The 24,799-nt window shown below is 41.5% G+C and overlaps 1 protein-coding gene across 2 annotated transcripts in view; it reads left to right on the forward strand.

The window, feature by feature from the left end:
- Positions 1 to 24,799, forward strand: part of LOC115529131 (mucin-19) — a 124,512-nt gene that overhangs the window by 45,324 nt on the left and 54,389 nt on the right. The window contains exon 33 of one of the 2 annotated variants that reach the window (XM_030337621.1): positions 191 to 644. The exons of the other annotated variant lie outside the window; for it this stretch is intronic. Coding sequence (XP_030193481.1) covers positions 191 to 268 — 78 coding nt within the window. The 3' untranslated portion in view covers positions 269 to 644. Of the gene's footprint in view, positions 1 to 190; positions 645 to 24,799 lie in introns of those variants that run through there. 2 annotated transcript variants of the gene reach the window in all.

Genomic DNA, 24,799 nt, shown 5'->3' on the forward strand with positions numbered 1-24,799 from the left:
GACATTAAGCAGATGCTTTTATCTAAAGCGAATTACAGTTCATCTGTAAGAAAGGGAAAAAATTAATCGCTGTCGGTACAATCAGCATGTAATTCATGGGTTAATGCATTCCCCGTGTTCAATAAAGCTGTTAATACATGACTGGTTAGTTTTTTAGCGCCACACACTGAACTCACTCCTCCTCTTACAGAAGTATTACCAGGGTCTCCAAGAGGCACCATCCAGGAGCGAATCAGGAGGCTCTTCTCCTGGCGACGCCCCCAAATGACTAGCCCCGCCCACAAACAAACAACCGTCTTTTCATTGGTTTCACCGGAATATGGGGGAGCCTCGTCTACGTTGTTCAATCATTTTTTATATCGTTTGGAGTGTGTGACGAAGGAGATGAGTTTGTTTGGCGTCAAAACAAAAGGAAGATGTGTACTCTGACCGTTCAGAGTACAGAAGAACAGAGGTCTGCACTTTCCAGGTCGTTATTAGACGAAGAGTTCACGATGGAGTAGACTGTGCTGGTCTTACTTTTTACTACTTTTTACAGGAGTCCTCATGGTGTGACCGCTTTATTAAAGTTCTCTATGTATCAAACTATTTTATGTTTAATGATTTCATATAACAATGTTAAATAAAAGTCAACAAAAATGTAATCATTTCTTTCATGAGTTGTTTGTCACTCTCTCTCTTAGTTAGCAGATGATCCATGTTGGGCTTTCACTCAGAATAAATAGACAACTAGGAATACACACACAAATTGTTTTATTTATAATGTATATCTTAATACATGTGTGTGTATACATATATGTATGTGTGTGTGTGTGTGTGTGTGTGTGTATTGCTTATACATGTTAAATGCATATATATACATACACATTACATTTTTATTTAATTTCCTATGAAGTGGTTTGGAGGTGCTTCTGATTGGACAAGGCCCTGGTACACGTGTGAATGTTTTTTGTACATTTTGTTTGACATGGCATTCATTATTTGGATAATAATATACCATCTACCATATGCCCCGTCTCTTCTGTTCTTGCTCATTCTCCTTCTAACCCTCCCATCTCCCTAGTTGATATGATGGTAGTCATGCATGCCATAGCATTGTTCCTAGCATCACTGCACTGCATGCTGTGTGTTTACAGCTGTGTGTTCATACACAGCGCTACCGCCCCTCACTGTGTGTGTCAGTGTAGGAACTGATTTGTTGTGTTGCTCTCAGAAAGTGACTCTGGCTCACTTCTCCCCGGCTCGTCTATTACTCAGAGGCTACTCCTGACATTTATTTAGGTGTCGAGTATTTGCTATAAAAATGTGAACTACATTGTTATATGTATGTATGTATAGATACATTTTTGCTATATATGTGTACAGATGATATGGTTGGCTGCCTCTATCTCTCTCCCTAGACTTATAAAATGCATCAACAGACAATTTCTGTCTCAGTATACCCAAAGGATTGTTTGGATGTTGTGTGTGTGTGTGTGAGGGAATGTGTGCATTTGAAAGTGTAGGCTGCAATGATGCTCTAATGAAGCGCACTGGGTTATGACTGAAAGCAGTGTGTGTGTGTGTGTGTGTGTGTGTGTTTGTTCTCTCTAGTATACATCTCTCTTAGTGAGTCTTCTGTCTCTCCGTCGCCACGGATACCACTGTGTGGTATCCGCCACAAACACAGCCACATGGACTCTGTCGGTGGTGTGAGCCATGCTGCCTGCGCTCCTCGCTGCAGAGCGGCTTCTGACAGCGGACGATGACATCAGCGATGCCTATACTGCAGCGCCACCTAAGTCGGTAAGGGCGTGCTTACTCGGTTGATAAAGTGGGTCTCTCTCTCTCTCTCTCGCTCTCTCTCTCTCTCAGGCCTATCTCTCTCTCTCTCAGGCCTATCTCTCTCTCAGGCCTATCTCTGTGTGTAGTCACGTTTCCATCTACAAGGTGATGCAAATTTTTAGAAAGTTCGCAAAAACTTATCCTCTTGATAACATCCTCTCTTAGGTCCTGATATATCGTTGAATTGCGTTTTCCATCTAAAATAGCTGTAATGTTTTTTTTCTTCGATGAGAGCAAGGAAACGTTTTACCTCTTCAGCGGTCAACACGTATCTATTATTCACATTGGGCATCTGTACCATGGACGTATTTAAAGCATACATTGTACAAATTTATAATTCGAAATTCGTTGCAGCCTTTATACCACATTAACTCCAGGGTCTATAGCATAACCGCGTCTTCTGATTACAGTTAAATGCTTTTTCCACAATGTACCAGCTCTCGTTTTGAAGGCTGAAGAGACTATTTGACTGAAATTACTTAGTATAGGTGTCCATATATCAGGGATTAATGGACAGGGTATAATTAAACATCCTATATCATATACATAGGATGTCAATGTATATAAACGCTTACAAATATATCTATATATTGACGCTACAAGTTGATGTCGGCAGGGTTGCTATGGCAAGTCGTTACCGGCATTAAGTTAGTTTAATATTCAACATTCAAAATACAAACCGATTATGCAATTCAACCATTTGAGTGAATGTCAAACCAACCCTTTAACATACAGATTAATGTCCCCCATGTGCCACAAGGCTTATTTTTCAAATATATATTTTCATCGATTTTTTACATTAAAAAAAAAGTACCTTATTATGCTCCTTGACCTTTTGGTCTCAAGAAGTCAAACCAACTGTATAATTCAGACAATAAAAAACCCATGTGCCACGTGGAAGAAATTAATGATTATATTCCATGGCAAACCATGATTATTATTAGGCCTATATATCTAATGGTGGAAAACATTTGAAGCGTCTCTGGATTCTGATCCAGGGCTTGACACGGTGCCTCAGGGGTGAGGTCCTCAGGTTGTAGCCATGAGGCAGAGCAGGGAGGAGGGGTGGAGTAGGTAGGTGTGAATTGAGGTGTCAAGGGGCAGACAAGTGGTCTGTAAGGAGAAGGAGTAGGGGGAGGTGGAGTGGCAGTAGGTGTTGGGCAGCCTGCAGAAGGGTCTTGTGGGGGAGGGGCCGCAGTATCAAACCTATTGAAAAATAGGTTCAGTTCATTGGCCCGGTACACACGGCCCTCCAACCCCATGCCACCAGTCTTCTGGAACCCAGTGATGTTTCTCATACCACTCCACACATCCCTCGTGTTGTTTTGCTGGAGTTTATTCTCCAGCCTTCTCCTGTATCTGCCTTTTGCCTCCTTGATTGCAAGTTTGAGTACCACCTGTACTCTCCTGCCCTCATCACGGTTGCCATCTCTGAACGCCCTCTTCTTTTCATTCAGGATGGCCTTAATGTCCTTGGTGATCCACGGCTTATTGTGTGGTAGAAATTAATGATTATATTCTATGGTAAACCATGATTATTATTAGGCCTGTATATCTAATGGTAGAAAACATGTAAAACGCCTCTGGATTTTGATCCAGGGCTGGTCACGAGGCCTGGGAGTCTTGGGTCAGAGCAGGAGTTGGGGCCCAACCCCCCAGGAGCAGGAAGCTACTGACACAATGCATGCTGACTCCACTTCCTGGGTCCTAGACTATCTCAGTGACCAGTGATCTGTTTAGAAGAATTTGTGTTTAATTATGTGTGGACACCTAAAACAAGGAACTGCTGAGTACTGTGCTATTGTGTGTTTAAGAAGAGGCTGGAATCTGTTGACGAGGAGTGACTCTGCAGACCCAGCCGGCTGTTATCGTTGTTATTGTACCCCTCAATTTCTTTTACTCTCTCTCTTGAATTAGTCTAAGTGTTTTATATCTCGGTTATAATCTACTACAATTGTTGGCATAACAGGTAACAGTCTGAGCAGGGACATTGCAGTCCACACAGAAGTTGATATAGTCCGTGATGCACTCTGTGAGCCCTTCAATGTCCTCCCCGTGGGGCTCACAGAGTGCAGGCCAGTCAGTCACCTAAAAGCACCCCTGCAGTGCCTCATAAGCCTCCCCCGACAACCTCCTCACAGTCCTTGTGGTCGTAGGCTTCCTCTTCACCAGAGGCACATTGGGGGGTTTTGAGGTGCACCAGGTTATGATCTGACCTGCCCAGAGGGGGGAGAGAAGAGGAGAGGTATTCTAACATTAAGGATGCATACATCAGGTCCAGGGTCCTCTCTTCTCTGGTAGGACAGCTCACATATTGCTTGAGGGTCGGCAGAACTCTGTCCAAGGTGACGTGGTTAAAGTCTCCCGACATGATGATGTCGGGAGAAATAACAATCATAGTTTACCACAAAAGCAGTTTCGTTGTTCGAGGTTTTCGCCAACAATCAATCATGAGTTCGTCAAACCAAATGATCAACAAAATAATTTAGGACACCAGTCTGAAGTCAGCACGCATTAACCCCGTAGCTTCTTGCTCCTATGGGGGGTTTCTTCCAACATACGCTCTGACACCAGTCAAGCCCTGGATCAGAATCCAGAGACGCTTTAAATGTTTTCTACCATTAGATATATAGGCCTAATCAGGGCCGACGGACTGCGGGGGTAAGTGAGGCAGTCGTGGGGGGGCCCAAGGCAGAGGGGGGGCCCAAGGCAGAGGGGGGGCCCATGGCAATTAGATTAGATTAGATTAGAAAAACTTTATTTATCCCAAAATGGGCAATTTCGTTCACAGTTTCCCGTCTCACATAATAAATTACATAATAAATACAATAAATAGCAATAGGAGATAGACAAAAACATATATCAAAGGCAGTGCAACACACACATTTAACTCACAATTAATTTCAGCCCGTCAGTAACAACCACCCTGCCCCCGGAAACACCCAGCAACACTGGTGTGCTCTCCACCTACTCCTGACTTTTGTCATCATTTAGTAACCTGATGGTTGCAGGGATAAAAGAGTGGGAGTACCTCATTGTTCTTGTCCTGATTGAACAGTAGCGCCGCCCTGAAGGCATTAGTTTAAATTCTTTACTGAGGACATGGTCAGGCTGACTGATAATGCATTTAGCTTTCTGGACTGCTTGTTTGTTCCACAATGAACTTATGCTTTTGAGCTGGATGAATTAAAAATAAATAAATAAATAAATTTAATTATCCACCAGCCCACAGTGTTAGGAGTCGCACACGGCCACGTCTCTCCCCCCCCCCCCACCCCCCGTCAACAATTGTTCTCTACTCCCCCCCCCCCCCCATCAACAATTGTTCTCTACCCTTCGGGGGGGGGGGGGGCATCAGTACCTCTTGTATACAGGGCCCAGGATTTGGTGCAACGGCCCTGGGCCTAATAATAATCATGGTTTACCATAGAATATAATCATTAATTTCTACCACAATATGTCGGGGAAAAAACCGAGAATAAGAAAAACAATGGTATGTTTGGATGCGAGCCCTGATAACAATGCATAAATAGGAAAATTAATGACTAATGTTCAGTTATTACAGTTAACCGAGAATAGAAGCGCTTCATCTTATTGGTCCTGTCTTTGACCTTTTCCAAACTAGTTGATTATTTACACAACACATACCTTGTCTATATAGTGCATATCTTAAAGCTGATGTAAATATGTTTATTTGGTAATGTCCATAACCTCATTAGAAAACACAGTATTAAAGCTAACATTAACATTGAACCTAGAAATGGTCGAAACTTCACCCATCGGTTTAAGCTGACCGTTTAATGGTCTATTTTAAGTGCCTACCATCCAACAGCAAGAACCACATATTGGCTTCTCTTCCAGGCACCCATCACTATTTCAGCAGTTTTATTTTACATAAGAGTACACCGGTCGCAGACTTTGAACTCAAGTGTGAAGTGTGGCCGTCAGACCTGTTTTCTGATGTGGCACATCCGATCACAAAATAAGTTGAATCGAAATTGAAACCTCCCTGTGTAATTGAGTGGAACCGAGCGTGTAATTCAAGCAGACCGCCTTCAAACTACTTGGTAACGGCACATTTTGTGTGAGTGTGAGAGAGAAAGAGAGGTTGGCCACACTTGTTCATTGCACTACACTGCATGTGTGGTAGAAAATAACAGAATAGCCTTATATGGCAAGGACGGCCAGCCATACATTCCTTTAAGTATGTGGTCGACTGGTCGTCTTCTGCAGTTAATCTCAACAGAGGGGGGGATGTCGGTACGTCTTGGACTCTGTGTTGCCGTATGAGGCCCTCCTCTGAATCCAGAGGTGGTTTTGCTGCTTTCCACCATTAATGTACCTGATACATAGGCCTGATAATACTCATAGTTAATATAAAAGTAAGGGTTAATTTCTCCCATACAAGCGTGCAGCGGATGACACAAGGTAGTCGGCAATAACCCTGGGCTCATTGTTTGTGGTGTAGGCCTCCATCCAAACAATATAGCGACTAAAACCGTCAATGCAACCACTGATGGCATTCTACAGCGGATGACTACTTCGTGCAAGAGAGTCTAGCTGCAGACATCCACCCACACGCTCCAAACATCCACCCACACGCACTTCCGCTGCAGACAGAAACATCCACCCACACGCCGGAAATCTGATAATCAAAAATATAAATCGGAAAATAAAATAAAAATCGGGCGTTACGTAATGTGTTTACATAAATGAACGGGCGTTAAGTAATGTGTTTACATAAATGAACGAAATAAATTAAGTTATAAATCGGATAAACGCTTCCGGTTTTGGACAGAAGACCTGACACTCGCTGTTGACTTTAAGCTGGAGCTTATGGCTCTTCTCTTTCTGTAAATACACACACCTTATTCAGAATTCCCTCTGTGTTATACTGCAATCATCTCAATTTAATATTTGATAGGACACAAACTGATACTCGTATTGTAAAGCTGAAGGGCATCAGAGATTGAGGCTAATAATTATTTTAAATACTATTTATGAGTGGACAGGAATAGTTAGAACAATTCCTCTTTAGCTTCACCTTTTCTGACATATTTATGTTAGGTCTAGCTATGTTACATTCTGTTGTCTTAATATCATAAGGTTCGACTGCATTCCAACATAATTTATCATATGTTATTAGCACTTTTGCATTCCTAAATTCTTACTCTGAACCATCATTCATTTAATATCTGGCTCTAATTGTCTATAATATTGTCTTACCTTGTGCTGCTGGACCACCTTATTTGCCCATATTTAAATACGACAAACTCAAGTCTTAGCTCAGTGTGTTACCAAAGTGAATAAGTAAAGTCATACAAAAAATCGATATATTGTAAACGTTATAACACTTTATTAAGAACACTCAACAGATAACTGAACTCAGAACCTCAACACACACACACACACACACACACACACACACACACACACACACACACACACACACACACACACACACACACACACACACACACACACACACACACACACACACACACACACACAGCAATGTCACTGGCTGTCCACCCAGCGACCCAGAAACATGGCGTTGACCCGAAGATCCTCCTCAGCTGCCATGTTAAGGAAGACCTCCATGTCTTCCTGAAAATCAAATGTGAAGAGCAGGGGATACTTTTCTTCTTCATCAGTTGAAGAACGTATCCTTTCCAGGAGCTCCTGCTGTTCTTTTGCGTCCATATTCGGAAATGCGGGCTCGACCACCTTCCCCCTGAGCAAACCTGCATTCTGACGCAGCCAGGCAACTCCAGCCACAATGTTGTCAAGTGGCCCCTGTTTAATGGAAAATGAAATGCCACCAAGTTGGAATCATTTTATATTCAATTATATTATTTTTGCAACCAGTTAGTTACTTAAACTAAGACTTGGAACTGTAAGGTTCTACACCCCGGACTGCAGACAAGCCCATCCAGATAACAACACATCAAATTAGACAACAACGGCACTGTGGTGGGAAACATAACTGGAGGGGGTAAGTCTGTCTACAGAGACGAGGACCTGAAACTGTTGAACACTGAGTGAGTTGAACACCAGAATAATTCCCATAATGAAAGACCATCACACCTAGGAGGATGGCACATTCTTTACAAAAGATTATTGTCATGACTGAATGGTGGAAGATTCAGGGAAATTATCATTGATCTTTGTGTCTAAGATCAATGCAGGCAAAAGATAGAGGAAAATAGTCAGTGACTTATAAAAGTAAGCAGACAAACATTCATAAATATTGTCTACAGACGTATACATTCTTATATTCTTTCTACACACATACATATATCACCTTTAAATGTAATGTAATGTTTTATGTGGGATTCCAGGTGGCACTGAAGCTTCGTGTTTACGGTTGGTTTAAAAGTTGGGCATAGGGGGCAGTGGAAAAGTGTGCAGCAAGTTGTGCAGCGTTTGACTTCTTGCTTTGAATCATCCCTAAAAATCGAGTGATGCATCTACAAAAGACAGATTTTTTTTTTTACAATTGATGTAATTGTAGAAAAAGATTATATCAAAGACGACAAATTCTCACAGCACAGCAAACTATTTAAAGGCCGGTAATTCAGTAGTGGTTGTAGTCTAGACGAAAAAGGCTGAAATAGAAAAACTTAACATTTATTAGGGGTGTGCAGCAATTATTGTCCCTTCAGAGCATCAACTTTAACTATTATTGGCATAGAAGTAATGATGAGATATATTTCTACCTCATACTGTACTTTACATCTGTTTCTCTCTGTCATTATATGTTTTATTAACTGTCTAAGCCCCAGCACCCTATTGACTGGGGGACATTGAACATTTAGAATCTGAGACAGGATAGTAGGCTATTACATAACAGTAATTCATTAACTTGTATCTGTTTTATTACATTTTTCATCTCTTTTACCCCTTTTAACTGAACTAAGTGCTATGATCTCTTAGTTATAAACAGATTGTATGAACTAAACAGGCAGATCGAATATTGAACGATCGATTTTGTCTATTGAATGATATCACACTTCTCAGCCACCGCTGCGGAGATGAACAGCTGATAGGTGCAACTCTAGTTAAAGCGAAACGAGCTGCGTCAATTCAATTCGTGGTAATTATTTTATTACAACTTAACTCTGTTTTGGACTACAGATGACTGTCAAAAGTCCAAATCTTAAAATCGTTTATGCTCCCAACACATCTACAAATCTCTAAAATCGTTTAATACGACCGACTATAGGCTACACAACGTTTACAAAAAACATTTGCCTATCTTGCAAAAATGACACCTTGCTAGCGTTTGCCACCGTCAGTGTGGAATAAAACAACAAATGCTTCATATTGGTGTAACGTTCTGTTATTTGTTTGATGAAAAAATACTCCGTCGTAGTCGTACACTCCCGATCATAAGATCCCTGTCTTTTTATTCTCACACACCAAGCTATTCCCCATATGATATGCCCCCACCTACAGAATGTATACTCTCCTTTTATGATAAGGGTCAGCCATGCATTCATATGAAATAGCCTACTGTCAACTTCTGCAGCTAGTCTAAACTCTGGCGCCGTGTCTCTCCTATGGAGGGGAGAGGCGATTTAGCTGCTTTCCATTATCAATGTATCTATAGGCCTGATAATACTCTATAGTTTGCCATTGAAATGTATGGTTAATTTCTTCCATACATGATCTTTATCTTAAATGGGTGTTTGTGTGAGTATTTGTGAGAGAAATTAAAATGATTCTTCTAATAAACTAATTAGTTATATATATTATTATATATATTATTAAGTGTTTCTCTTGTCTGGTGCTGAAGCATGCCTATATAAATAATGAATGATTGTGGATGTGAAGTATTCTGCTTCTACTCAATAACTGCGAATACCACAATTCATAATTCATCTGGGAAAGAAACAGGTATTGTTTGAAGGCCGACTTGGCAACCCCGTAGACGTAGTCGGGGGATGAAGGCAGACCTGGCAACACAGGAGTTTTCGTCCCTTGCTTGAAAGCGCACAACCAACATCGCCTTGTAAAGAGAGACGTCGGGAGTCGTCGATCCCAGCCGAACAAAGCAACGATATTAGACAAGTAAGATATGCCCGGTGTCTGATATTACATTTATCCTGTGTTGTAGGCTATATGTTGTTTAAAAGTGCAGCCAGCGACGCTATTCAACGGGCTGGCCTGCTGTTGTCTCTCACTTTGGAGTTTGAACTTCTGAACTTTCTTGAGCTTATCGCCATCCAGGTATATCATAAAAGCCTCCAATACTTTATAAATCCGGGTTTGTGTTGGTAACCGATTGGTACTAAACCACAAACCACGCGGACACGCCGTTTAGTGCCTCTGGTTTTATCAGCTTACTAGTTTAGTTTGTTTACTGTTATCTTCCCTTTTTAAATGAGCCATCAACCATTTAATATGGTGTATCAGAAATAATGAAACCGCTGGATGTACGTTGCTTTTTTGCTATGTCGGATGCAGTGCCTCAACGATGAGAGAAGACTAGACGGGCGTATGAGGTTTGGGCTAGTCAAGTGTGATTCATGAACAGTCGCTCTAACGGAAAAAATCTTGTGCGCGGTCCGTATCTGCGAACTTTGATAGCGTTCATTTCTTCTTGGATTTGCACATGCGCATCACTTCTATGATCTGGTAAGTATTATCTGTATCTTTGAGTGGCACATTGATTTCATTCATGGTTTTGCTCATCAATTTATAGGGACCCTTTTTCTGTGGCGTTTTAATGTGTGCACTAAAGTGGATCCTCTCACAGTCTTGTGCCAAAATATACCTTATTATGGGGACTGATTTATGTTGGCTCTATCGTGTAGTTGTCTGCTGAAAAACTCCCTTAACATAGTACCCTGAAAAAAGATCCAAACTTTGCATCACTAGTTCGAGGTGGTTGACAATAGGACTTGTACATCAGAATGCATCATGGGATTTTTTTGTTGGCGATTGCAGTATGGGATAAATTAACTACCATCTAAAGGTAATACATAATTAGGGATATACCGATACCAGTACTCTTGGGCACGATACTGTGCTCATGTACTTGTACTCGCAAAACGTCCTTTTTGTTTTTTTTAAAGGTCCAATGACATGCCACCAGCTGCGAGTGTGATTTGCCTTACAAGTAGGGATGCACCGAAATAAATTCTTGGCCGAAACCGAAACCGAATATACTGAAACAGTTGGCTGAAATCCAAGGCCGAATACCGAATGTTGCTTTTGCTGTTTTTTATTCATTTTGCTTTAATTTTTCACCATTGCATAAATCAAACAATTAAATGTCCTTTTTATAAACTTTTTTTGGCCAAGCATTTTTTGTGGCAAGCAGTTTTGAAAAAATGCATTTTATCACTGTTAGTGATTTTGTTCTTGTTCCCAATTTAGAGAGATTTGGTGAAAAAAGGGCACTGGCAGCTTGGTTTTTGTGGATGTTTGGACTTTGGGGCTCTGTCCGCGCAGCGGTTGACTGCAGCATCCAAGAGTAGACCCCCTAAACCTCACTTATAGGGGAAAGGTGATTAGCTACTTTCCACTATTAATGTATTTATACGACATATAGGCCTGATAATGTAGTAGAAACTATCAGGGTTCTAAAACTTCAACTTACTATAAACATGAGGAATCGGGGAGTCCGGAACAACAACTCTTATCCTTTCAAACTGAGCTGTGTTGCAGATCATACGACCGCCCTCGGGACATGCTCAGAATTGCCTTACTGATAAGGACGGTCAGCCATGCATTCCTTTGAGCATGTGGTCATCGCCTGCAGTCAATCTAGACAATGGGAGGACAATACGCCTTAGCCCCAGACTGCCTGGCTCTGTATGAAGCCCAGAGATGGTTCTTTCTTCTTTCCACCATTAATGTACATGCCTGCCTGATAGATATATATATATATATATATATATATATATATATATATATATATATATATGCCTGATAATACTTATTGTTAATATAAAAGTAATGTTTAATTTCTTCCACAATAATAATCATAGTTTGCCATAAAATGTAGGGGTTAATTTCTTTCATAGTAGGACTCTCCCCTAGTTAAGATGCTTTATGCTACTATTGTAGTTGAATTTGTGGAACTCATTTTCATATACAGGGTTAGCCCTAACCCTAACCCTATACATTTATACCAGGGATTAAAACTAACGGCGTCCCGAGGACGTAAATAATTGTCATCGGGAGGATCAATATTCTATATCGGGTCGAAGAGAATTTTATGGGCACTGACTTCATTTTTCTGTTTAAGTTTTCAACACTTTCTGTGAACCAGAACGGGTTCGCAGTCGGTGGAAAGGACTTGTGTGAAAAAGTAAATGGAAAAAGGACTGAGCTTCGTTCAATTGGCTGGCACGCTTGTGTTTGTGTTGGTCAGTGAAACGATGAGACTGCTTGCAACAATGGTAAAGGCCTTTTTACATGTCTTAGCTCACTTTTCCTGTGTAAAACCGAGGGGGTAAAATCCCCCGTTTGTCATGGCTTTCTTTGTTCATTCGAGAAGGCGGGGCTGAGCACAAAGTCTACACCTCGTTTGAATAATTTGCATGCTCCCGAATGTTTTTATTTTTTTATGAATGAAGACACCCACATGCAAGAATTAGTTCACGTCTACAAATGCGATTAACTATTTACAAGTGCAAAAACGCCGACATATTCTTTATTTTGCTGACCACTTGTTTTTTATCCAGACAAATGCCTTGAAAGGATAGTTCCTCTGCGTCTCCTATAGATCGAACCATCGTTCAACGTCTTTGTTTAATGATCTTTGGAGACAGCGCAGGAACACCTCTACCCAAGCCACCCCCCACCCTGGAACCGCAGAGCTGTTGCATTTACATCAAAATGAAACCCAAAGCTGCTCATGGGGAGTCCCCCCCCTCCCCATGGTGGATTTACGGCAGAATGTTATGGAGGTAGATTTTGGAACTTTTGGATTCCCATTCATATTTTTTTTATCACATTAATTTATCTTGCAATAAAACATTTTTTGATTGCAGTGTCGATAGTTTGGCTCTCAAATCTATTTTTTGATTGCAGTGTGGAAAGTTTTGCTCTCAAACCTATTATTTTTGATTGCATAATAAAGACACAAATATACCTCCATAGAATGTCACGTAGACCACAGTTCTGTGACTGAGGGTGTTGGTTGTCATCTTGAAGCTAAACAAATCTAGTCTGGAAAGAAATATATTATTTTGTCAACATAATGTATTGTAGTATCAGTGAGTAACAACTCAAAATGTTAAAATAGTTTTTCGAGACGTTTCCGGGACAGTGGTGAAAAAGTTAGTTTTAACCACTGATTTATACGTACCAGGGAGCAGCACATTTCCAATTAATGCAATTTATGTTTGATATGAGGAAACAACGTATGACGATGGATGGACAGAATAGAGCATTTAAAATCTTGGAAGAGGCAAGTTAGTTATTTGCAAACCAACTCAGATGTTACTTGTTAGTGTGATAAAGTCTTTCTTTAAAATGTATCTTCTCTCACGACAACACCTCATATTGAGACTGACGTAAATCCCAGATGAACGTACAAACGTATTTTTTAGCTGTTTATATAGTCTCTCTGTTGTGTATTTTCACCATAGTAATTATTGTGGAAATCAAGGCAGCTTGACAGGTTGCATCAGAAGAGCGAGTAGATGGTTTATTACAGGATGTAAGACAGCAAGATACAGCACACCAAAAGCTGTAAAAGATGCAACATCCCCGAAATAGCTCAAAACGCAACACTGTCAAAAATATTTTCAGCTCATATCGCTCTTGCGCGTGCCGCGTACGTTTACTGGGACCCACGCCGGTGAGAGACATCTACTTTCCGAATGGCTGGCGGTCATTTACAGCCGAAACGCTACTAGCTCATTTGCATAGAGTTGAGCTGTTTTCAACTCTCATTTACAGCTTAACAAGCGTTTCATCGCTTCTTTCGCTTTATCGCGCATATCTAATAGAAAGTGAATGGGCGTTTATCGCTTTAAAGCTTTTGGTGTGAATGTACAGTAAGGTTGAATAGTGCAGGTGGGTGAGGAGCATTCTCCATACGAGCTCCTTGGCTTTCTATCCCTCTTCTCACCGAACCAAAGGTTCAGGGTCAGTATTCTACCAAAGAAAGCATAAAGCACAAAAGGAAAAGATGCAGTGTCTCCCTTGATAATGTATATGACCCTGGCTTTGCCTAATCCAGACGGCAAGGCACCGGCCATTTGGTTCGTCTTTGTAGGGACAAAAACAAATGGAGGTTTGTTGTAAATAACACATTGTATCAGTTAGAGAGGCACAAGCCTGTCCTTGCAAGCTCAAGCGTGTACAAATGGCAAGGTGTTTCCCCTGTAACCGGTTTCTCAGGTCAGTCTTAAAAATAATAAATCAACAGCCGAGTGGATGTGGGTAGTACTTCTCGGTGGCCCTGGCATATGTGCGAGCAGTAGTTGCTCCAAGCGCATTTCTCAAATGAAAACGATACATTTCAGATAATTACACCGCAGGCAGTGACATCCGTAGGAATTCTGGGCCCCCTGACAGAATTCAGTTATGGAGCCCCCCACCCCCCAAAAATTCTAAAAATATTTTCTACAACATATATACATTTTAAATGTTATATATTCATTCACATTTTATAATCATTAAATATTGGGTAATACTGGGTCAAAATTGGGTAGTCATTATCATCAGAAGAAAATGAATAACAACATGATAAACCTACCTATTTACCTAGGCTACTTTGTACACTAGATGTCAGTATTTAGTGACACATTTACCTGGGTTGTAGTAACTAGACAGAAATAAGCTAATAGACTGCTGCAAACTTCTCAGTAAACAGGCTTCCGCATTCAACCCCTTGATGTTAACATTATATTCAGTCAAACATATAGACTGATCCACTGAAAACGGACATATTTTCAGGTGCACAAATCTAATAGACAGAGTAATCAGCAATCAAAACAATAGCAATATTTTACAGATATTTCTAAACTATATGAATGTATGAACGTCATGAAAAAAGCTTTTTCCCCGCCTGTTGCACTAATCATTTAGATGCCAAAATATACATATATTTTGGCATATAATCATATAATTCTTGATAAGATTCAGTTTATTAAATGCCCTTTCTCCACCAGCAACAGGAGTGCAAAAAATCCTACGGGCAATGCAGACCTCCAAAAATGCTCTGGAGTTGCATTTTATAAATTGCATTCAAGAGACCAAGGCATCTGCAAAGTGAGGGGACGTGGCATTAAATATTGAACTGAGATGTATGATTTCCCTCTCAAATTGAGGTGTGAGGTCCTTTCTGTATTTAGCTATCTGTGGCTGACTCAAAGAAGCAATATCACCGTCACTTAATTGGCCCACTTTAAGTATGGCAGCAAATTCTTCAACATTATTTGCTGTGGTCTGATAGCGAGAATCTAAGTCACTAATTATGTGGTCAATGGTGGTGGAAAAAAAGTGTTTCGGAACGTTGCACTGTGGTAGAAAATCTAACCGAATTCTATCACTTAAACTAACAAAGAGTGCACAAGGTATTGGGGAGTCCGGATCAAATATTGACAGACTTTATTGTTAGCCGCAAGCAAGCGACAACAAATCCGAGTGAGGTTTGCAAAGACACTCCAGAATGATTCTCGTCCTGCTCCTTATATACCCAATCCTTACATAATATGAGGTCAGATTTACATCAAATGTTGATTTACATAACATATTTTTCCAGGCCACAGCTTTACCCTTGAACATACATTAACCACAAATGTTGATTTACACAGTATATTTTTCAAGGTCACAGCTTTACCCTTGAACATACATTAACCACTATACATACAGAAAGATGGTGTACATGTGAGCTTTACCCTTGAAAAAGCACACAAGATAGGAACAGAGTGAACTTACTCCCTGGAGCCATGTCAAACCTAACTTATAGGGGAGAGGTGATCAGCTACCTTCCACCATTAAAGTAACAATATGATATATAGGCCTAATAATAGTCATAGCTTTACCATAAAATGTAGGGTTGATTTCTTCCATAGCACCTGCACTGTCTTTCTGTTGGGTTTCCTCCGAGGTCTCACCAGGGAGCCTCTTCCTCTTCCTCTCACGGCTGACCTCTTCCTCTTCCTCTCACGGCTAACCTCTCCTTTGAATTGAGGTGGAATATAAATTACCTGAGCAATCAATGATGCCTCAGAGAGGAAAGAATCCCATTTATTTCTAAAGGCCTGTATCTCACCTTTCAGTGCATTCACGTTGGCCGCCTTTACCTCAAGCGATATCTTGCCTGATTGTAGAATCACATTCCTGTTATCAATACACTGCAATAGTTTAACCCAAATGGTTAGAAGTACAATGGCCTCAAACGACTGAAAATAATTCTTGACACTGACACCATCAGCTCAAGCGTTATTCGCAAGGCTGCATGTGCTTAGAATGGAGGCAAGAGCCTCAATCACTCTGGGCAAGTGTTTTGCCACAGGTCTCACTGCAGCAAGTGTCGGGACAATTGATGAAGTGAGCATCCTGTGATCCTTTGAGTAGGCAGTTTAACGGTTGTTCAGTGTCGTTTAAAGAGAACTTGCATATCTCTGTAATGCGTGCAGGCACATTTCAGTATCTTAATGACAGCAGAATGCGCGCAGGCACATTCCAGTACCTTAATGACAGCAGTATGCGTGCAGGCAAATTTCAGTACCGTATATGACATTCTGCGGTGGCTTAGATGTTTCGGCCATGGGGGATCCAAAGAGAAAAAATAAAGAGTCTATTGGGACAGAAACTGGTGCTTGCCTGTCATTCTGTGATCGGCAATGAACGGCAAATTGGCTGATCACGGTTTTGGTGATCGGGCCAGAAAATGTTGATGGGAGCATCTCTAATAAATACATATAGACAAAACAATCCAATGATTTCAGACCCTTGGCCCGTCAACGGGGTGATGATTGCTCAGGAGGTAGACCGGAAATGTCGCTGGTTTGATCCCCGGCTTCTCCAAGCTGAGTATCTAGGTGTCCCTTAGCAAGACACCTCACCCTGACTGCTTCTGAAGAGCTGGCTGTCGCCCTGCGTGGTTGACTCCGCCGACTTTGTGTGAATGTGTGAATGAATGGTTCTTCCAACCGAAATCAATGGATTTACAAAATGCCAAATAAAACACGACAGAAACTGTATTTTGCTACCATACTCTAAACTCTCCCCAGGCAATGCAGACATCCTGAATTGTTATTCCAGGGTTAGGGATTATTTGCTATCCATGTTAAATAGAAGAAGGAATAATGCCTCAGATTGCAATTTTTTAAAGTATTGACTATGCTTAAAGGAAGCAGGATTATTATTACTAATTTTTCACTTTATTTTGTTTATACATTTTAAGATTTTATTTAGAGTCACATTTGTCTTGTTATCTTGATAGTTGTTGATCAGACCCGTGACTCAAAAACCTTGACATGATCCAAACCTTGAGTTTTGTGATCCGTTGCACCCCTAGAAAAAAGCGTCAAAGTGTAAAAGTAAATCAACGTATGTGTAGCCTTTAGACAGCAGTTTCCCTATCCATCTACTTGTAGAGGTTACAGATTACGGGTCAAGAACTAGCATGTCAACCACACATGTCGTTTCAATGCAGCCTTTGTGAGCCCATGCGCCAGAATGTAACACAGATCTGACGTCCACACTTGAAAGCAAACTTTCGCTGGATCTGTATTAAGATTTCACTTTCCACCTTTTTGAAAGATGTAAATCTGCTGATTTAGTTTTCGTTAAAAAGCTATTGGATTTTCAATAGATATTTACGCTCTGAATTAGCTATGTGTCGCGGTGAACACAAAATGCGATCAGTGTGAGAGGCATGTGTCTTGCGGTTTATGAGCATTACTGCGTCCTGGCATGATTCAGATTATTACATTACATAACATTAGTCGCATTTTAAAACCATGCTAAACGGAAGCTGTCAAGAATGGCTATTTTCTTATGTAAGCGATTCTGCTTCAAAGACGTGTGTTTGAATCCTGGTCTGCAACACCTACTTTTACTGTGGATAAAAAGCTCTGAAAATTTGCCCTGAAAAGGAAATTATGTAATATTTTTTTCTTCATAGCATGCGTATGAAACTATTCTGAAAATAGCATATCTTGAAGGTTCCCCTTCAACTTGTTCATTGTTCCATCTGCTTCCCCAACCATTTCATATGCCTGTAATATCAATGTTCGAATGAAGTAGTTTGCTTGTGGTTACAAATCATTCTGTCTGTACCAAATAAAGAAGCAGCAGCTCCCGCCCTTCCTGCTAGCTCTTTGCTTTACTACCAGGATTTTCGTTGTTCGTGCCATTTATGTTTTCAATTCCTACCTGCCACAGGGAGCTGTGACTGCGCTAACTAGGACGTGGCTAATTGGACTGTTCCGGATCGGTCCGGGGAAACCTGCTTGGATCCATTCACCAGAGGCCCCTGATGACGACGATAACTTGATCCCAAAATGTCAACATGTTATCCAACTGTTTTTTTTTTCTAACCATTTTCAGCTTTGGTTTGTTGGACCCTAGTCTGCTTCCTCCTGCCGCCGGACCTCTTAGCTCTGACTGATATTAGCAGCTCTCTTGCTGCTGTCGGCAGCAGCGTTTCCTCGACGACTGTCTCCAACAGCCCTGCTTTGCATCAGCACCAGCCCCTTCACCCCATCAATCAGCCTTCTGAAGGTCGCCAAAATGTCCTGCGATCTGTATTACCCCCATTCCCCTGAGAGCCAGGACTCTCCAGAGCGCCGCTACCAACCTCCAAGTTCCCACGTAGGCCCTGGAAATGTTGGTGAGCCTTCTCACATGGTCCCTGGGTCTACCCATGCATCTTATGGTGTCTACGCCGGAACCTCTATGAATCCCAGCCACATGTACCCATCGATGCACCCTGGCTCTATGGGCTATATCCCTGGTCAGAGTAAGCCAACCACTGAATTGGAGACTTCCATTGATGTCCACATCACAAGAACACGACAGGACGCGGGCCTCCAATCGATGTTAATGAATCCGTTGCCAGACCAGAATACTCATACAACAGCTTGGCCTCTGGAATCTCTGGATTTGGCGCCCACTGGCTATAGATCATCACCGCCCATCTTCGATGGACAGTTTTCTAGATATTCAGAAACGATGCCAAGTGGTGCCCCAAATTGCCATTGGCCTTTGGGCCAACAAACAAGCAATTATCACTCCACTTCATTCTCTCCCACTGGAACAAACGTTCTCCCATCACATTACTCCCAATCTTCTGAGCGATATGGACATAGGACATCCATGGACATCCTCAAATGCTTCGACCTTCAGGAAGAAGACTTGGAGGTACTCTGTGCGTACTCAGAAGACCAGCTCTCTCCCGCCAACCTACCCTACCTGCTGCGAGACATCCGCAAGAAGAAGGCAAAAAACTCATCGGCTGCCTCTCAGTCAAGCACGGGCCACCAGGTTCAAGGCAGCCAGCGTGCCCCAGAAACCAGCGGCGTGTCCGGGGCCGACGTAAAGCTTGAGGCGCAAGCTCCTCTTACCTTTCAGAAGCAAAGTAAAGTGATCAGCAGCAGCTACATGGGCCAAATGTGGGACACTCAACCAAAGGATGCAGCACCAGCCAAATCCAGTGGTCCACTGTCCTCCAATGGCTCACAGAGATCTAACATCTCTTCTCCTGTTTACAGTCCATTACCAAGTGTTAAGGCTTCCCTGAGCCAAAGGCCAGCCGCCCAGTCCATCCAGACTGCCGTCGCTTCCCCACAGAAGGAACCTATTGCGTTGCAGCCAGCAGCACCTGTTGCTAAACCTACGGCCACCAATATTATACCTAAGAGGGATACCGGTGCCGATGGTATGGCGTCTTCAGGATGTCAAAGACCAGCTCCAGGCTCCAGAAGCACCAGTCACAGACCAGCTCCAGGCCCCAGAAGCACCAGTCACAAACCCGCTCCAGAACCTGGGAATACAAGTCAGAGAACAGCTCCAGCCACCGATCCAGGGCCACTTCCCATCCCCAGGTCCATCCCTACGAACCAGGGACACCCTCCAGCATCTGATGTATCCATCCAGAGACCTCCGCCAGTCAAGCCAGCCAACAAGAGAGTGCCGACGGCGGCCATGATCAGCGACTACATGGGCGTCAAACCTGAACTTTTCCCCCACACCTGTAGTCTCTGTAACAAACCTTGTTTTGGCATGAAGGTGAGTACATCAGTGGTGGTTTTTATCACGCCTTTTGGGAGCTAGTTTATTATACATTTCAAGTTGGATAGGCTTGGGAACCAATCATAACTTAGTAAGTTCTTTGTGAGAACTTTGTGAGATTATTCCATTAAAAATTAATTTGTTTGATTACTTTGGCGATACCAAAAAAATGGAAACTCCTTTGCCATTCTTTAAAGATGAACTGAAATAATCAACATCAATAAAGTGTTGGTTTCTGACCATTATTAAGAAAAGTAAAAAATATAAAAATGGTAGGGCTAGGTCGTTGCTGCAGACACGCGAGGAGGATTCATGAGTGTCACGTTTACTTTAGGTGGATGTTTATGGATATTGCACTTCATCTTACTATGAAACTACTTCTTCGAGTTTACCTCCTTCTGCATTAGCAATCGGCTAGTCGGCGAACAGGGTGAGCTTCTGTTTACAGACCCGCCGTGGTTTAATTAGCCGCTTGGAAACAGATCTGTGATATCGTCTGAGTAATAGTTTATACACCTTATGGTCGGAGTGCTAGCTTGGAGAACGACATGACAGGGGCTGATTGACATCGGAGGGTTAGTTAGTTTTATGGCTGCCAGCCATGTATTAAGACCTGTTTCCTATTCAAAGGTAGCCTGTGGAAATGTATGATTACCCCAGCTGCCTTGACCCTATATAATTCATTAATGCATCCAGGGGCAATGCATTAAGATGCTCGTCCTGTAGACCTGGTCGTTTGCTTTTCCGTAGCCATTTCAGCGAGCCTCGGAGCCTGAGTCAGTCATTACCTGCTATGGCTTCTAGAGTCAAAGAGTACGAGTAGGTTACCATGCCAGTGACGTAGCTGATTGTTGAAATCCAACATGGCGGCGCCCTGTATCACTTTCACCCCTTTCACCTTACAATTGAATCCCTTTTTAGCAAGTTCAGCCCATTTTAGTTATTTTACCGATGAGAAGGCAGACAATACATCTGTCATGTCAACTAAACTTCAAATTTCAGTTCAGTTCATCTTTAACAACGGTATTAAGGGCTAGGGTCTAGTAGCAAATATCTGTAAAAGAAAACGTTTCCTACTCACCGATATGAATGAGTTTTTTTCTATTTTGAGGCAATTATCAGATATTTTCAATAGTCATCAAAATATGACTTAAAAGTTTGACTGAAACACAAGATAATGTCGATGTCCCGCTTTGCCAAATATGCGCAGGGGCAGGAATATTCACTCTTACTCTTTTTCAAACTCTTTGTGACATTCCTATAAGGAAAAGGAGCTAACCGGGACATTGTCATCTACGGGTGTTTTGCTTGTCTTAAAATCTTTTTTTTCTCTTTTTTTTCATAAACCATTTTTATTGAATTTTCTTTTTAATTTAAACATACAAACATTGACAACCCCCACTCACCCCATACCCCAAACAATCCTTGGACATATGGAAATTACATAAAAAAAAAGAAAACATAGTAAAAAAAAAAAAAAGTATTTCACCTTAATATAGACAATGCCGATCAAATACTGTACATCACATAAACACACATTCATACAAATCTTAAAAGGAGTACCTTGTTTAGCTTGGTTACCAATCGGACAGGTGTATTACTTAGCCATCGGGAAGCGACTTAAGCTTATTAAAGTGAGAGTTGAAGGGCGCCACCTACAGTCAAATTTCTTCATAGAACCTCTCAGAGAATATTTAATTTTTTCCAGTTTGACAAAGAACATAACACGACTCAACCAGGAAGATGACAGGGGAGGCTTGGGAGACTTCCACTCAAAAAGTATCTTTCTCCGAGCTAAGAGAGAAGAGAACACGATAACATCTGCTTGAGGTCTAGAGTAGGCAGAAGGCACAAGGGGAACCCCAAAAATGGCTGTCAAAGGACATGGCTGAAGATTTAGCTGCAGGACGTCATAGTGTTTTGAAGACAAAACACCAAAAATTGTTCAGTCTTGGCCAGAGAAAAACATATGACTGTGGTCAGCCGGGGCAAAGACACACCGGTTGCAGCTATCGTCTTTGTCAGGGTATATCTCTGCCAATTTGGCTTTAGAAAAGTGGGTTCCATGGAATGCCTTAAACTGTATGAGCCCAAGGCGAGCAAAGGATGATGTTGAGCTCATTCTATCGATAGCCTTAGCCCACCAGTCATCTGTGATATCCACATTTAATTCTTTCTCCCGTGCAACCTTAGCTTTGAGCACAGGTTTGTTATTGAGCAACATAAGACCGGTATATATCCGGGATATAAGAGCTTTCTGACTGGGACTTAATTTAAGTAATTCCTCCCAGAGCAAAGTGGAGGGTGGTGAGGGAAACGAGGGATACTGCGTGCAAATGAAGTGCCTTATTTGTAAGTAACGAAAGAAATGTGAACGTGGCAAACCAAATTTCGTAATTAGATCTGTAAAACTGGAAAAAACAGTTTTCATATAAATCCAAGAAGCAATTAATGCCTTTTGCTTTCCAGAAAGAAAATGAGGCATCTAAAGCAGGGGGAAATAGGTGGTTGCCAACTTTGGGAGCATGTATAGACGAGGATAAGAATTTGAAATGACGCCGGAACTGATACCAGATCTTAAGGAAAGCCAACACAATTGGGTTTTTGGTGTGCTTGGACACGACAGTTGGAAGAGGGGAACACAACAACGCCGAAAGAGATGTACCCAGACAAGACTTTGATTCAATGGTCCCCCAAGAGGTGTTAACTGTATGGAACCAAAACAAAAGTTTTTGAATATTAGCTGACCAGTAGTAGTACATAAAGTTTGGCAAGGCAAGGCCCCCTCCAAATTTACTAATTTCTAGTACGTTCTTGGTGACGTACTACTATTTCTTGGGTGTTTTCCTGTCCAAACAAATGATGTAATAAGTTTGTTCAACGATTGAAAGAAGGATTTTCGTAAGAATATTGGAATGGATTGGAATAAGTACAGAAATCGGGGTAAAATTATCATCTTCACTGAGTTAGTTCTGCCTGTCAGCGTCAGAGGGAGGTTACCCCATCTCTGAAAGTCAGATTTAGTCTGGTTAAGTAGGGGAGTGAAATTTGCAGCCATAAGAGCTGAAATGGACGGAGTGATATTGACTCCTGAATAGTTGAACCCTGAGCGGCTAATATTAATTGGCAAATTCAACTGCTGGAGGTCTGAGGGGGGGATGTTAAGAGGGAACACTCACTGTTCTGCAGATTAAGCTTATACCCGTAAAAGGAGCGAAATTCATTAAGAATAGAGATCACATACGGAATAGCTGTAGCAGGATTCGAGACATAGAGCAAGAGGTAATCCTCATACATAGGTGTCAAAAGTATTCACATTCATTACTAAAGTAGAAGTATAGATACCAGCGTTTAAAAATACTTCTGTAGAAGTTGAAGTATCAACTCAAGCTTTTTACTTAAGTAAAAGTATAAAAGTACTGGTTTCAAAACTACTTAAAGTAAAAGTAATGCAAGGGGGAAAAAATGCCATTAAGGACAAAAGCTTAGGCCGTGCCACAGGGGCCTATAGAATTACAATCAGAATTAGCGACACACACGCAACACACCTCTATAGCACACTGCACCACTTCCCCCCAAAAAACATTTTCTAAAGGCCATGAAATGACTATAACGTTAATGTTGAAAAAATTGGCATGCACCTGTTTCTGACACATTTATACCCATTGAAAATGAACGCATATTAGTACAATGCAAAAATACATTAAAGAAACATATGTGTGCTACTGAGCATTAACATGTGTTTCATGGAGCGGAAGATATGATGACTAGTTCCCTGTAAGTATTGGAATGGTGCAAAAAGTCAAACTTCAGAGGCATGTTATCAAAAGCCTTAATTGGAAATGTAAATGTATGTATCCAAGCTTAGCTGGAGGAATTTAAGATGTAAAGAGTAAGAACTGAGTTGTTTTTGCATCCAACCATTTCAAAAAATTCTTCCAGGTACGGCCAGGGATGTAGAACGGTTGGCTGGTGTTCTTTGCTACCAACCTCCTCACTGGTGCTTGGTTGGGACATTTCGCTCATCTACGTCTGCTATTTCTTAGCTGGAATGTGCCGCGATTTCATCATGTCAGAAAATGTAGACGGGCTCTGGTCATGCACAGGTGCCATGGATCGCGAATAAACGAATAGGTTGTCAGAATGGTATATGTTTATATTCTCATCCAACCAATCAAATTCACTCTATCCAATGGCGCGAATTATCTGTATAGTTTTTTTGAACGCCATCGGAATAAAAACAAGCCGAAATTAAATAGGAGTAACGAGACCATTTTTAAAAAGTAAGGAGTAGAAAGTACAGATAAGTGTGTGAAAATGTAAGAAGTAGAAGTAAAAAGTAGGCTGAAAAATAATTACTCCAGTAAAGTATAGGTACCCAAAATTTCTACTTAAGTAAGGTAACGAAGTATTTGTACTTCGTTACTTGACACCTCTGTCCTCATATAATGACACAGGATGTTCGATTCCCTCACGATAGATTCCCTGAAGTAGGGCGGAAGAGCGCAGGGCTATGGATAGGGGCTCGATAGCTAGGGCAAATAAAAGCGGACTTAAGGACCAGCCCTGCCGGGTCCCGCGTGACAGTGGGAAATAATTAGACAGAGTGTCCCCAGTGCAAACACTTGCCTGGGGATCTGTATGTAAAAAAAGCGGTTTACAAAACCAAATCTTTTAAGAGGAGTAAATAAATACAGCCATACTACTTGATCAAAGGCCTTTTCGGCATCCAGTGCTATTAAAACTTCAGGACGTTCAGTGGTAG

This window comes from Gadus morhua, chromosome 17 (assembly GCF_902167405.1).
Source record: "Gadus morhua chromosome 17, gadMor3.0, whole genome shotgun sequence".
Taxonomy (NCBI): Eukaryota; Metazoa; Chordata; class Actinopteri; order Gadiformes; family Gadidae; genus Gadus; species Gadus morhua.